The following is a 14932-nucleotide window of genomic DNA, read 5'->3' on the forward strand; positions in this document are numbered from 1 at the left end:
CCATTAGCGAGTTACTCGCAGTGACTCAAGTACACATACCATGAAATCATGAATGCTACATAAGGAGTGTGTGTGTGTGCGCTAATGCGTGTGCGAGTGTGTGCACTCACTCGTGCGACTTGTGGTCCTGCAGGTTGTTGTCCAGGTCGATGTGGTTGATGAGTCGTCGCTTGTACAGGATGTTGATGTCTTTGGTCAGAGACAGAAGACTGTGGCAGAACTTCATCCCCATCTCTTGATGCTCTCTGGTTCCTGTCTGAAGACCCTGAACACACACACACACACACACACACACACATTTATCATTAACTTTTCTTTTACCTATTTTTTTATTAAAGTTTTTAAAGTCTAACCTGGTTTCTTTGTTTATTTGGTGAGGTTGTATTTTGTGTGAACTAAATATACAATATTTTATTCTTTTGGAATTGTGATATTTTAAATTTACTGTTATTGTTCTGAGAATAAAATAAAGGCAATAATAAGGTACAAATAATTGTGTTATTATAAAATAACTGATTTATTTATTATTCTTTTTTTTATATATAGTTTAGCACATTTAGTTTATTATTTAGAATATTCTTGGCAATCTCTTAAAAAAAATTTGGAATACAGTTCCATTCTTTTTCTTTTTTGTCTTTTTCAGATATTTATTTTAATTATTTGCGGATGTTTGTGCCTGTAAAAAGCATTTAAAGCTCAAATATATTAAAACGGTCCAAGAATAAAATTTAAAAATATCAGAGTGAGTTGTGTAATAAAAAAACGTATGAATAAAAATTAAAGGTACAACTTGACATTTCTACAGAAGGAAAATGTTGTTTCAAATATACAAATGAAGTTGACTAACAACAACAATTCAAAAATTATTTAAAACTATGAGAGAAAAGTGTTTAAAAAAAAAAGGTTCTAATTTATAAAATATATTTTTCTTTTAAATATATACTGTATATATATTTTTAATGGTTTAGAACATTTTCTTCATTACTTTGTCCATTCATTTTTTACAATAATTTTGGAAATCTCTTAAACAGTTTTTGGAATACAGTTTAAAAAAAAATATTTTGTCTTTTTTAGATATTTCTTTTATTTATTTGTGTTTAATTGTACCACTGGAGTTAATTTTTTTAATTATGTTTTAATTATGTTTCATTTTTTTACTTTCATATATTTTTATTTCCTGTTCTATTGACTTTATAGAAAATATGAACGAGTCAAATACAGTTCACAAGAAGGAAAAGTCTTGACATCATTTGAAATAAAAAAAAACACCTTGTAGATTCCCTGATCGCAGCCGTTGTACGTGTTCTCCATGGTGAAGCTCCGCAGAACGCCGATCTCCCGCCACACCACCACCCTCGCCGTGGCCGAGCGCGACTTCTCCACCTGAAGCAAAGAACCTTTGATTTTGAAAAACCTGTGACATCACAGAAGCTTTAAAACTCTGATGGCGTTTGTTTACCAAGTAGTTGCAGCTGTTGAAGGAGAACGACGGCGCGATGCGGTCCAGAGACTTGGCGATGGTCTGGTAGGAGAAGCAAAGATACTTGAAGTCTCACAAAATCTTCAACTCGCTCGTCAAATAAATGTGCAAAGCTTCAGCAACTTTTTCAAATTGGACCGAAAACTCACCCGAAAACCAAAATGATACGTAGCAGCGGAAGCTAATGCTAAGCTAACTGTTTATACTGAATGACATGGATCACTTTTATTGCCAAAACAAAAGTCAAACAAGCAGATTTTGTGTCGGAAGAATATCAAGGTTTCTAATTTCTATTTCATTTAAAGGCAACTGTAAGAGCTTAAAAATAAATATAAAATAAATTCCGTCGGAAGCTCCTGCTGTAAACAGCTCGCCCACAGTTACTTGTTAAAGTTCAAAATGTTGTTTCTTTATTGTTTTTTACTCTACATTTTATCAACAAAAGAACATTTTCAAGTAAAGCTATTTTATATCCTAGAATAAAGTGTTTCTTGTGGGTTATTAACAGTTTAGCTAATAAGCTAGCAAGCTAATACCAAGCTAACGCTAGATGCAAACTTCTTCAAAAGTGCTTTATTTTGAATCTTTGTGTTGCTATTTTCAATCGGTGCAAACATGAATACACAAAAGAACGAGTGTAGAAAAGAGTTTTACTCGGTATCCTGGGTCTTCTTTCAGTCCGATGGTGTCCACGCTGGAGCCAGACTGCCACAGAGTCTCCTTCACGCTGCAGCCGTACAGGAAGACGTTCTTCTTCCGCGAGTGACCGTGATAGTCGCAGAACACCTGAGAGGACGAGATCACAAGACGTCGGTTCGGTTTAAGATCGAGGTCTGAAACCCATGAATCCAAAATATCAACATTTTAAGATTTGTTTTCATAGACCTGTAAAGACAAATTAATCTTTTAACTCTTGCAACTACACACATTTAATAACGTTGAAAACAACATGTTCATGCTCGCACTGAGGAAAAAATAATTATAATACAAAAATAACTAGAAAACTTTAATTTCCAGAAGAAAATGCAGTGTGAGTGCTGAATGTGTCAACTGAAATACTAGTATTGAATTAGTATTCAAAGTATAAACGAATGTAAAGAGTTGAAATGATGCATAAAGGAAAAAGACTGATGTGAAGACGTTGAAATAAGTACTTTATAAGTAGTAAAAGCAGTAGTAGAATTAGTACAAGAAAAAGAGTAAGTAGTAGCAGTAGAAGAAGTAGGCGAAGTAGTAGAAGAATTTGTAGTAGAAGTAGAAGTAGAAGTAGTAGTAGAATTAGAATTAGTAAAAGCAGTAGTAGAATAATTAGTAGAAGTAGTAGTAGAACTAGAATTAGTAGTTGCAGTAGAATTAGTAGTAGAAGTAGAATTAGTTAAAGCAGTATTAGAAGAAGAATTAGGAGTAGTAAGTAGACAAAAGTGTTTTTAAAGTTGAATTGGAATTTATTTTTATTTATTTATTTTTTACATTATATTTTCGTTTGCATATATGTTTCACTGAAGTTATTTTTTCATTTTTATCATTTATATTTGTTTGAATTTCTTATTAACTAGTTTAACGTCAATATTTTCTCAATTAAAAAATGACCCATTTTGTATCAAATTTTCTTTTTATTGACTAATAACACATAAATCATACACTTTTAAACATTCTAATATTGTGTTATAAATACAAAACAAATGAATAAATAAAAGACGATATTTTCATTAGAATATTATTAATTTAAGTAATTTAGTTTGATTCCTGTTCTAGCATCACATAGCACTAGTTAACAGATATAAAAACCAGAAGCTTTGTTCACAGAAGGGATTCAAAACTTTCAGGGATTAAATAATCTTAATTTGTTCATTTAAACAACAGAGCATCCATGCATTAAGCATTGAGCAGTAAACACCGTCAGCCAGACGACCTCCTCACAAATATGTTTACGGATAATCACTGGCTTTAATAAACAAATAGATTATGTCAACAATATGGCTGCCGACACTCTTGGTTAAACTGGCAAATGAGAAACGCGTGTCTTCTCACCAGCGGCGTCCGCCCGATGCTGTTGAGGTAGTACAGCAGGCCTTTGGCGTGGTAGATGGTCGGGCAGAGGTGAGGGTCCGGTTTGGACCACTGGCGGTTCAGGTCCTCGCTGTTCACGTCGCAGCGGTTCCTTCGAGGACACAAACACAGACGGAATTTAACATTTCAAGTGATGAAAATGAGGAAACTTTTCATTTTTTTAACGAAATGTTGCAGTGTTTTTAAGAATTGAATTTATATTTTTGAATAATTGAATTAGATTTAATATTTTTTACACATTGATAAGTTTAATTGAGTTTGATACTTTAATCTTTTAAATTCAATATAAAAATGCTGGTACAATATTACCAGCAGATATTACCAAAAGAGTACCAAGATACTTCATAGAACTTTCATCCAATCATGCGATTTACAGAATATCATGTGACCTTTATACAAAGACTGGACTCGCACTGGATTCCAAAGTACAAGTATTGTCTGGTGGTATTATTATAGCAACATTTTTTATATTGAATTAAAAGGCCACAACTTAAAAAATGTTAAATTAACAACATTTATTTTCGATTTTATTGAGATAAGAATATCAAACTATAAGTGTAAAAAAACAACAAACTTATTCTTTAAAAAAAAAAAATCGTATTTTTTCAGTGTTTAAAACAAAAGTATTAAACATTTTTAAATAAAATAATGAAATGCTATGAAAAAAGAATATTTCAATTTAATTAAAAAAAAAAATCAAAGTTGCAAATTGATTCAATTCAATATTGTGACTGCTCTGATATCGTTAGCATCTTCGCTAACAGCTAGCCAACACGGTTTACAGCGGGTCATCCACTAGCATATAACCCCGGCTAGCTAGTCCCTCCATCCCTTTGTTACTGACGTGCCGTTGATGACTCCGTCCGGGTTGAGCATGGGGACGATCTTGAAGACGAAGGCCTCCCTCAGACTCTGGGCGGCCGGGTCGGCGCCGCACAGGAACTCCAGGGTTCCCTTCATCACCCAGCTGGCGTTGGTCTCCCCCGGGTGGACCCGGCCCGTCAGGAAGACGCACGGTCGGTTCCCTAGGATTGGGACGACATCGGAAAGATCTTAGTCCACGGCGTTCACCTTTGCTGTCAATTCCATCAGCCGGGGCCGCGGCTCTCATCACGCCGCTCGTCCGTTCCATCGCCATTCAATTAGCTTAATCAGAGATTTAATTAGCGGCGTGCTGACGCTCTGTCCTTAGCACACATCTCCAGCGTCCCCGCCGGCGATGGTGACAGCTGGTAAATTGCATTTGCTGCCAGAGGTCAGCAGTGATAATTGTAAACTAGTTTAAGGGTCGTCGTTAACATTTCAGAGAGAGTGTGTTTATGGTCACTGAGGTAGCGCCGCTTTACCGTCGCATGACATCAGATCTTTCAAGTCCAGACGCTAGTAAATGGTGTTAAAAATAAAGCTGCAGGTTTTTTTTTTTAATCGTCTCGGACTTCTTTATTTTATTAGGGTTATTCAAAAATGTGTTAAAAGGGACTGAAACACTAGAATGTGTCACTCAAATTATAGACTTTTTTTTCTATTTATTCTCATGTCGGGGCTTCAATACAAGAGGGACGTTACAGAGTATTTGGATGGTTTTTTTTGACATACATTTCAGCTTTTTACTTCAAAAAGACACGGATTACCCCAAAAACAATCCCAACCCTTAGTGAATTTTCGGTAAACTATCCCTTTAAGATAAGATAAGGAAGCGAGAAGGCAGAATGAATTATATGAAGGACAAACTCAGGGATATTTTAGAGCCTCCAAGAATAATAATACTCACTGTAACGGGTTTGTTTCATATATTTATATCTATAAAGGGCACTTTAGTTTGCTTGGTTACCCTCTTAAGGGTGCTACAAGGGTCCTCGAGAGAACGTTCATGGGTATTATTCTGGCCCTATTAGGCCGCAAGGGCCATTGTGTGGAACTACTTCTTTATTATTAATAGCACCAATAGAGGGAAGTTTTAAACTAAGTTAAAGTTTTGTAGCTCAAATGTTAAGCATGTTTCAGTCTCTTTCAGTCTTCAGTCGCAAGTACTCAGTTTTTGGCCTTATTTTAGCAGCTTCTACTTCATTTTTTTAGAATGTGTTGCGATTGGCTGAAAAATGATTAAGTATTTTTCTATTAAATATTAAACAGCATTTCAAGGTAAAATACAACTAATGTGAAAACCTAACTCTCCCGACTCGCTATCATGTTGTAAATGTTGAATCTTTCTCTCCAAGATGCAGTAACTTCTCATCATGACCATGTTTTATACTCATTACTTTACAAAGCTGCTCTGGAATCTGGGCGAACGAGAGGTTACGAGAGTCCATTATGACGTAATAACGGCTTCACTACTCCTCCAGCCAGCTGTAATCATGCCCCGCTTTGTTTATACAACAAGTCCCTTGGAGGTGGAGACTCCAGGGATGGATGAAATGCAGTGACAAACCTTGATGTCTGACCAATTACAGCAGGGGGCGTGGTTATGGTAAACAAGATTGAATCTCCAGAACTACAAAGTGTTTTCAGTGGGCGGGGCTTAAGATCATTTTCTCATGTCAATATTTCAATGAAAAGAGAGTTGATGATACAATAGAGTCAAAGATGTATTTAACACACACTTAAATCAACACATTAGTTGAACTTTAAAGTATTTTTCTTAGTTTTCTCTCTCACAAATATCAAGTGACTAAAGCTGTAAACAATATTTTCTCCCCCTCGTGTGACTGACTTTGACGACCCCTGGACTCGGAGGTCAATTAGACATTAATAAACTTTTGAAAAATACTTTTTTTTATTTTGCCTCCCTCTTGTTGCAAATGAGAAAGTCCAGAATAAACCTGGCTAAAAAAGTACCAGCAAATGAGGTTCTACTTTGAGCTGCTCCCATGTGACTGAGCTCATTAGGAATTCTACTAGTCTGTGTTACCACGATTTAAATTCATGTATTCATTTATTCAGACTCTCCCTCTAATGCAGCGCAGGAAGCCTGTGGTTCGTCTAAGACACCAACATACAGACGCACCTACAGACCATCTACAGTCATTACTTAACTTGTGATGTTCTTCATAAATTCTATAACACGTCTCAAGCGGGACTGAGGACGTCTGATGGGACAAGTTCACCCTTGTGTAATATCAGGGTCAAGGTGACCCAAAGGCCTGAAAACAAATGCGTTTGAGGTATCCCTGGGTCAAGGTGAATCAAGATCCATCCATCCATCCATCCTTCCATCATCCATCCTCCATCATCCATCATCCATCATCCATCATCCATCATCCATCTATCCATCCATCCATCCATTCATCCATCATCATCATCATCATCCATCGTCCATCATCCATCAATCTATCCGTCTGTCCATCCATCCATCCATCCATCCATCCATCCATCCATCTATCCATCAATCCATCCATCCATCCATCATCATTATCCATCAATCCATCTATCCATCTATCTATCTATCCATCCATCCATCCATCCATCCATCCATCCATCCATCCATCCATCCATCCATCCATCCATCCAACCATCCTTCCTTCCATCCATCCATCATCCATAATCCATCCTCCATCATCCATCTATCCATCCATCCATCCATCCATCCATCCATCCATCCATCCATCCATCCTTCCATCCATCCATCCATCATCCATCATCCATCATCCATCATCCATCATCCAACCATCCATCATCCAACCATCCACCCATCCATCCATCCATGCATCCATCTATGTATTTATGGAAGCTAAAGAGGTCATTCACCTTGACCCAGAAACAACACAAGGGATACCACAAACGTTTGTTTTTGGACCCTGAGATAAAACAAGGGGTTGAAAATCCTCTAGAGCTGTATAAAGGCCTATGTTTCGAGGTACGTCCATGTCACGTGTCGACTTGTCACGTCACACTACTACCGTCACAACTCGCGAAATACAAAAACACAAACTCAGAACACGAGTTTCCACCGGAGCAACGGACGCCGGAGCAACGGACGCCGCAGCACGAGCGGCAATAATCCGCCTCATCCCTCGTGAAGGTTAAGTTCAGTAAAAGACGATCCACTCCAAATTGAACGACGACAAAAGATCGGCTCTTTAATACGATTCATATCTGGGAGCGACTCGTGAATATATTCCCGTCTCCTGAGAGAAGTCGAACTCACGATCGCGAAACAATTCCGATTGGATTGTCTCACATTAGCATGCATGAGAATCAATGGAGGACTCGCTGGTTTCACCCTGATACGTCGCCTCCGCCGGAGCGTTCACAGTCAAATGACGAGAAGAAACGGCATAATTGCTTTGTGCCGCTGCCCGGTGCGTAATAGAAGCGGCGCTAGCATGTATCCCCATTATGCTAATGTGGATATGCTATGATGGATCTCATATGGTTTTGTGCTAAACAAATTATTTCTTCATATTTCCAACTGCTAAGGATCACTGGCTTTCAATTAAGCACCGAAAAACAAACAAAGCATGAGATATCTGTCTTTGCCAGGACGAACGGCTGCTACACACAGACACACAGACACACACACCTGCACACACACACACACACACACACACACACACACACACACACACACACACACACACACACACACACACACACACACACACACACACACACACACACACACACACACACACTCATACACAGGAAATAGGGGACAGAAAAAGGGGGTATGAATTCATCAAAAGGATACTCAAGGATTCTCATTATCGTCCTCTGTGACAACTGTAGCTACAAGTCTACACTTAAGTTAAAGCTGGTCAACAAGTCAAAGTGACTCGTGGTGACCAAAAAAATGTACTATTAACTAGGGTTAAACTCTTACTTCGGACTAGGATTTGGAAAAGTCTATAAAACAAGGAAGAAAATTGCTAAACCATTTGGTCAGATATTAATTGTCAATAACAACAATAACTAGTTAGTCTGAGTCAGACTTGGTGACTGAATCACTTGGAAAGTGACCTGAACGTCCCAAAAATACTCAAACAATGATTAACAATTTCAAGATGGACTTGATTGACAAGGAAGTAAAAAAAAACAACAACTAACTTAATTGTATGTTCGAAATAGACCTGGTAGAGTAAAAACTAAGTCAAGTTTAACCTTAACAAACCCAAATCTTAGTGACTTGGGAAGTTAAAAAAAAATCTAAGAAAACCTAAAACAACAACTTGTAAGACCAAAATTTAAATAACTAACTTTATTATCTTAGAAGTCTGAAAGTGATTATATATATGTTTGTTTGTTAAAAACTACAAAAATAAATCTTGAAATAGATTTGGTAAAAACAAGGGGCAAGTAAGACTCAGTAAAGACATGAGTCACTGTAGCTCAGAATAAACTTGGTCAACATGAAACAAAATCAAAAACCCGGAAATAAACTTCAGTTAAGAATCGATTTAACTTGTGAATAAATCTGACCAAAATAGACATCACAAGCTAATGACTACAAAACTGTAACTACAAAAAAAGTAGCAGGAAGATGAAAGATGGACTGAAAGACTGGGTCAAATAAGCATCAACATTTCAGTATAATTTCTTCAACGTTAAAAAACTCAGATCTAGTCAAGGTGAGGGAAGAAACGAGGGTCCGGTGTCATCCGTCAGTCGGTGAGCCGGGCCGAGCACCAACCCCATGCATGTCGCCTGCTGGATAATCGACTCGGACTCACCAGCAGGATGATCAAGGGGAGGTTAGAGGAAGAAGGCCATGACGGACTCATTTACTCCCAATCAGCGAGCGTAACTGTGAAGCGGCTAACAATCTAGCTCATGTATTTTTAGCCCACATCGCTGAAATGAAAGATTTGTGTGTGAGTGTGTGTGTGTCTATATGTTAAAAAACTGGGGACCTCTCCAAAAGTGTTGCCTGCCTTTTACCCGAAGTAGCTGGGATAATAATAACGATTGTTTTTTACTATTAATTTATTTATTTTTAAAAATAGTACAGTACATTAACAAAAGCACACTAGTAACACAAATATGATCTTAAGACAAGATAAATCCGATTTAGTTAAAAGAATAGCATGTTAGAGTAAAACAAAGTAAAATGAAATAATAAAAGGGATTTTTTTCATTTTAATAGTGTATCCAGTTAAGAGTTAAAACCTTTTTTGCACCAAGGACCAGTTGTGAAGTCTAGATAAACATTCATGGGCTTGTTTGAAACATCTTAGACCAAACTAAACATCTTAATTTCAACAGGAGTAAAACTGCACTTTTCCAGACCGGACTTCTCTCCTTTGGTCCTGAACCACGTGCGAGGAACTATCAGTAGACGCCCTAATGAAGAATTCTCAATTTCCTCTGGATTTGCAACCTGACTTTAGAAGAGCTAACAGGGCCCTGCCTAAGGATCTCAGGCCTGGCTCTTAAGTGGTCCACAGATATGTAGCCGGCTAGTCGAGATTGGATAGTAATAAGTAACATTTTAAAATGAGGCTAATGCTGAGGTTTCTGGCTCTGGCTTTTATGTTATCTGCAAGATGCCCAAGGGTGGTTGGGTTTAACAAAGTGGGGTTGAGGGGATGGAAGACAATGATATCTAATTTAGATTTGCTCAGTTGGAAAAAGCTCTGAGCCAGCTAACTGGTCACGTCGTCCAGACAAGCTAAATCAGCTGCTAGGCCTTGAGAGTCGCTAAGTGGAATATTTATCTGCGTGTCGTCTTTGTGAAAATGACAAGAGACATTATAAAACGTTAATATGTCTAAGGGAAAGCATATGAATTGAAAATGTAATTGGACCTAATACTGAGCCTTGAGGTATGACACAGGAGACACTGGCTATTGAACTCAGGGTGTCTCTCATGGCAACCGAACATAATCGTTTTTTATGGTAAGATGAAAACCACCTCACTGCTGTTTCTCTGATGCCGACCCAGTAGCTAAGACGTTTCTTGAAGGTTGCGTGGGATGGACTCTCTATGATAATCAAAGTATTTGTCCTTTAATTGGTCGTGTTCTGTTCAAGTACTCACGTAGCTGGTGTATATCTCTCCAGCCCCGGCTAGCAGGACAGGCGGTGATGGTGACGATCGGACAAACATTTCCGGTCAAAGTGTTGCATAGAACCTGCTGCTGGAAGAACACCTGAGCCGGGTCCACGGACTTCTGTAGAACATTTAGGTGAGCCTAGAACAGACAGGCAAGTTAGTCTTCAGATTCTGTGCATGTCAGGGGTGTTATCATGTTTGGAGTGTCCAGTCCAGGGGTCTCAAACTAGTCGAACGTGGGTCATATTGGATCAAGTCTTGATATTCTGCAGCCCATTTATGTCTTTAACTGTTGTGTTACCTCAGGGTCAAGCTGACCCGAAGGACCGATAAGAAACATGTTTATGGCATATACCTTCGTAAGACCTTGACCCTGAGACAACACAAGGGATACATTTTTATGAGAACAGGCAGAACAAGGGACTTCATTTTTGTTAATCGTCAGATGGTTAAGGATTAAAGATCCTCAAACTACATGTTGTCTTATTATATTTACATTTATTTAGCTTTGATTATTTAGTTAACATGGAATATATTTCTAAAATAAAATTACAAAACAGTCCATTTACAGTGAAACTACAAGAAAATACATAAATCATTAAAAATATATTATAACTCAAATTTGTCAAAGAAAAAACAGCAGATAGACCATCCAGTCTGCAGCCCAGTCATGACCTCAAGTGGCCAGTTGAGTATTAAACCCCTGGCCTAGTCAAAGTGTGGCCAAAGAAAGGTTGTATAATTGATGAGTCAACCAAACATGAAATGACGTCATGTATATTTATGTGATACCGAAGCTGTCTTGATGTGCTAAGAACATAAGAATTTCATTTTTGGGAACCACAGAGCGAACGTTACATAACTTCAGCTCCGACTTCACTGAATTGTCTGTTTTTGTGTTGACTTTGAGGCTGATCCCTGCACGGAGATGACTGACATTTACCTATTCTATTTAAAACCCCTGCAGTCGATTCAATGACACGTTATAAAGGCCCCCCTACTACTATCCAGCGTTCGACAACCATGCCATAGCGACGACCCAAAAATATCAAAGTAGACCTTCAAGGTTCTTCTTGTCCGGCCGCGACCTCAGGTTCTAGTGGTTACAGCGGGTCTTAAATCCAAAGGTGACTTGTCTTCCTCTCTCAGTGTGCATCCATAAACTAGCAAAACAAGTCGATCAGGGCTGGAGCTTGAAACCAAGCATTGATGATCCTTTTTTTTTAAACGTCAGAAGCTCCAAAGAAGAATGAATCAATGTTTACACGGGAAACTCCCTGCTGGGAAACATTCCCAAATCTTGAAGCTTCTATCTCACTCGCAGTCCTCTGAAACGGTATCTTGTGGTTTTACACGCAAATATTATTCACCATAAAACCAGGATTCATATTTCTCTTGCTATTTTCTCTCAGTTTTAAAATAATTTATTTACAAAGTCGGCTGGAATACATATTTTTAAGAACCATGTGTTTAAATATTCATTGTGCATCTTTTCCGTCGGTCCTGCATATTTTATCACTTGATTTTTCCAAAGATCCAACACAATGTTACATAGCGGGGTTAACATTCAGAAGATTCTCGGGGATCAATGCAGGTTTGAAGCTGCAGAGGAAAACGACTTGACAGGGATGTATCCTGGAGCCTCATGAAAGTAGACGCGGGTTTACCTTCAGAGCGGAGTAGGTGTAAGGGTAGTGGTAGGCCAGGTAGCAGACGTCGTCCTGGTGCTTGAAGTTGATGGTGAAGGTTAGGGTGTAAAAGGTGTTTTTTCGTCGACCTTGTGCAGGACAAAAGTGGTTTCTGGTGAGAGAAAGAAAGTTGAAGATCATCTGTCTTCTTGACAGGTTTACTTTAGTTGTTGTTTGGAGATGGTTTCGATGAGAGAGCGGCCTGTTTTAAATAGTGGTGTCACAAAGTCGAATCTCGCTAATCCAATAAAGTGTTGTGTGCATCTTATTACGCGCGCATCTTTTTCATGTTCGTCGTGATACGGACGCATCTTGATACTGATGCGTCCTGATACTGAAGTATTTTGGTACTAAAGAAACTTCTTACTGAAGAGTCTTGTTACTAAAGCGTCTTGAAACTGAAATGCTTGATATTGAAGCGTTTTGGTACTAAAGGGACTTCTTACTGAAGCGTCTTCTTAATGAAGCGTCTTGATACTGAAGCGTTTTGGTACTGAAGCGTTTTGGTACTTAAGGGACTTCTTACTGAAGCGTCTTCTTACAGAAGTAATTTGGTATTAAAGCGACTTCTTACTGAAGCGTCTTCTTACTGAAACGTCTTGGTACTAAAGCGACTTCTTACTGAAGAGTCTTGTTACTAAAGCGTCTTGATACTGAAGTGTTTTGATAGTAAAGCGACTTCTTTCTGAAGCGTATTGATACTGAAGAATCTTGATACTGAAGCGTCTTAAAACTGAAGAGTCTAGATACTGAAGCGTGTTGGTACTGAAGCGTGTTGGTACTAAAGCGACTTCTTACTGAAGCGTCTTCTTAATGAAGCGTCTTGGTACTAAAGCGACTTCTTACTGAAGAGTCTTGTTAATAAAGCGTCTTGATACTGAAGTGTTTTGATAGTAAAGCGACTTTTTTCTGAAGCGTATTGATACTGAAGAATCTTGATACTGAAGCGTCTTAAAACTGAAGAGTCTTGATACTTTCCTTTATTCCTCCTGAGGGATCAATAAAGTTCTAGCTAACCTAACCTAACCTACTGAAGCGTCTTCTTACTAAAGCGCCTTGATCAAAGAGTCTTGATACTCAAGAGTCTTGTTACTGAAGAGTCTTGATACTGACTCGTCTTGATACTGAACGTCTTCTTTCTGAACCATCTCTTTACGGAAACATGATGTTCATTAGTGCCTCGTTACTACTCACTTTATAAACGTCTCATATTTTTCTGCTATAACAGGTTTTCAAATGCTAAATGTTTTCACTCTAATTTTGACAGAAAACTAAACACAACTAGGTTCAGACGTATAACTGGAGGTTAGCAACAAACTAAAATGTATATGGATAGCATCATTGCATCTATGGTATTATGGTATTACCTATGGTATTATCTAAAAACATTTATCATTTTTAAACAATTCAGTTCCACTGAAGTTAACATCAACATCCACAAACGTAGCTTACAACAAACCTGTAATAACAAATTTCCGTTCCAGCTCTGACCCATTGAGACCTCCCTTCCAGAGCTTCTCTGACCGAATACAACACTGGCTGCATACCTGAGGACAGAGCACATGAAACTATGGTCAGCTTTAATCCATGGTCACCATCAGTGTGCAAATTAACTCGATAAAGTTTCTAAACGATGACTTTACTCAAATAGAGAAAGTGACAATGGTGATTTAATCAGTTTTTTTATTATTGTATTCAAAGTTTTCCCTACTCTGTCTTCACTACAACTTCCACGTCTCAGATTTGTTTAATAATTCAGGCACTCTTGTTTTTCTCGAGTCGACGACTCACACGTGTGCGAATCATTGTTTCCACGATCACAACTTTGGGGAAACGTTCTTTTAGTTGTCATGAGGAGCTGCCTTTTTAGTTTGTTTTAGTTCAGCTGGAATCGTAAGTGAAGAACTTTTTCAACTCAGTGCTGTACTTGCTAGTTTAGCTCGTGGCTAACAGTGCTAGCTTTATACAAACTGCATGTTTTTATAGTGTATGTTGACGATTAGAATGTAAATTTAATGTAAGTATTGTTCAACACAATTGTGAGTCATGTTACTTTACTGGGGACGTAAAGACGCCTCTTGAAGTCAGAAATATGATTTGAGAGGAAAATAATGTGCATAAAATATAGCCCAAAATCATTTTTTTAGGTTTAGGTTAATCCAAAAAATGCAATTTTCAGTGAAGCAAATTTGTAAATAAACAATATATCTTCCACAAGTCTTTATGTATATTAGTTGTTTTATTTATATGATATTAGAAATACCAAACTATTTAAGTCTTTTAATCCAGTATCATGTATTAATACTGGTTGTTAGGTTATTTAATACTCAACACTGAAAACCTGTCGACGATCAACGCGCCTGATTGTCCAAAAAATATATTTTAAAATGGAACAGTTTGTGTGCAGTAATGAGAACAAACATTTATGTGATAGTAGACATGGCCTTGGATTATTAATATCAATTTATAATTTAAATTATTATCAATTGTTCTGTTACAAACTGATCCTGGCCACATCAGAGAAGGGAAAAGTCACATGGTCCTCACAAAAAAAAGTTTAGGGACCCCTGATCTATAATAAAATAATAAAAATCTAATTTATATTATAATTTTTTATGACAGGAAAACATTGAATGATGCCAAATACTTGTATGTCTCAAATGAGTTACGGGGAGACAAAGATAAATCCATCTGCTCTACTTG

The 14932-nt window shown here is 37.7% G+C and overlaps 1 protein-coding gene across 1 annotated transcript in view; it reads right to left on the minus strand.

Annotated features, from left to right (window-relative positions):
- The window catches only part of agbl1 (AGBL carboxypeptidase 1), a 54852-nt gene that overhangs the window by 10135 nt on the left and 29785 nt on the right, over nucleotides 1-14932 (minus strand). The window contains exons 18-26 of the mRNA XM_087797884.1: nucleotides 13689-13776; nucleotides 12209-12341; nucleotides 10527-10680; nucleotides 4395-4575; nucleotides 3512-3641; nucleotides 2135-2266; nucleotides 1460-1522; nucleotides 1270-1383; nucleotides 111-265 (exon numbers count right to left, since the gene is read on the minus strand). Of these exons, the coding sequence (XP_087654010.1) occupies nucleotides 111-265; nucleotides 1270-1383; nucleotides 1460-1522; nucleotides 2135-2266; nucleotides 3512-3641; nucleotides 4395-4575; nucleotides 10527-10680; nucleotides 12209-12341; nucleotides 13689-13776 (1150 nt within the window). The remainder of the gene's footprint in view (nucleotides 1-110; nucleotides 266-1269; nucleotides 1384-1459; nucleotides 1523-2134; nucleotides 2267-3511; nucleotides 3642-4394; nucleotides 4576-10526; nucleotides 10681-12208; nucleotides 12342-13688; nucleotides 13777-14932) is intronic.

Source organism: Callionymus lyra, chromosome 8, assembly GCF_982586985.1.
Source record: "Callionymus lyra chromosome 8, fCalLyr1.hap1.1, whole genome shotgun sequence".
In the NCBI taxonomy this organism is placed as follows: Eukaryota; Metazoa; Chordata; class Actinopteri; order Syngnathiformes; family Callionymidae; genus Callionymus; species Callionymus lyra.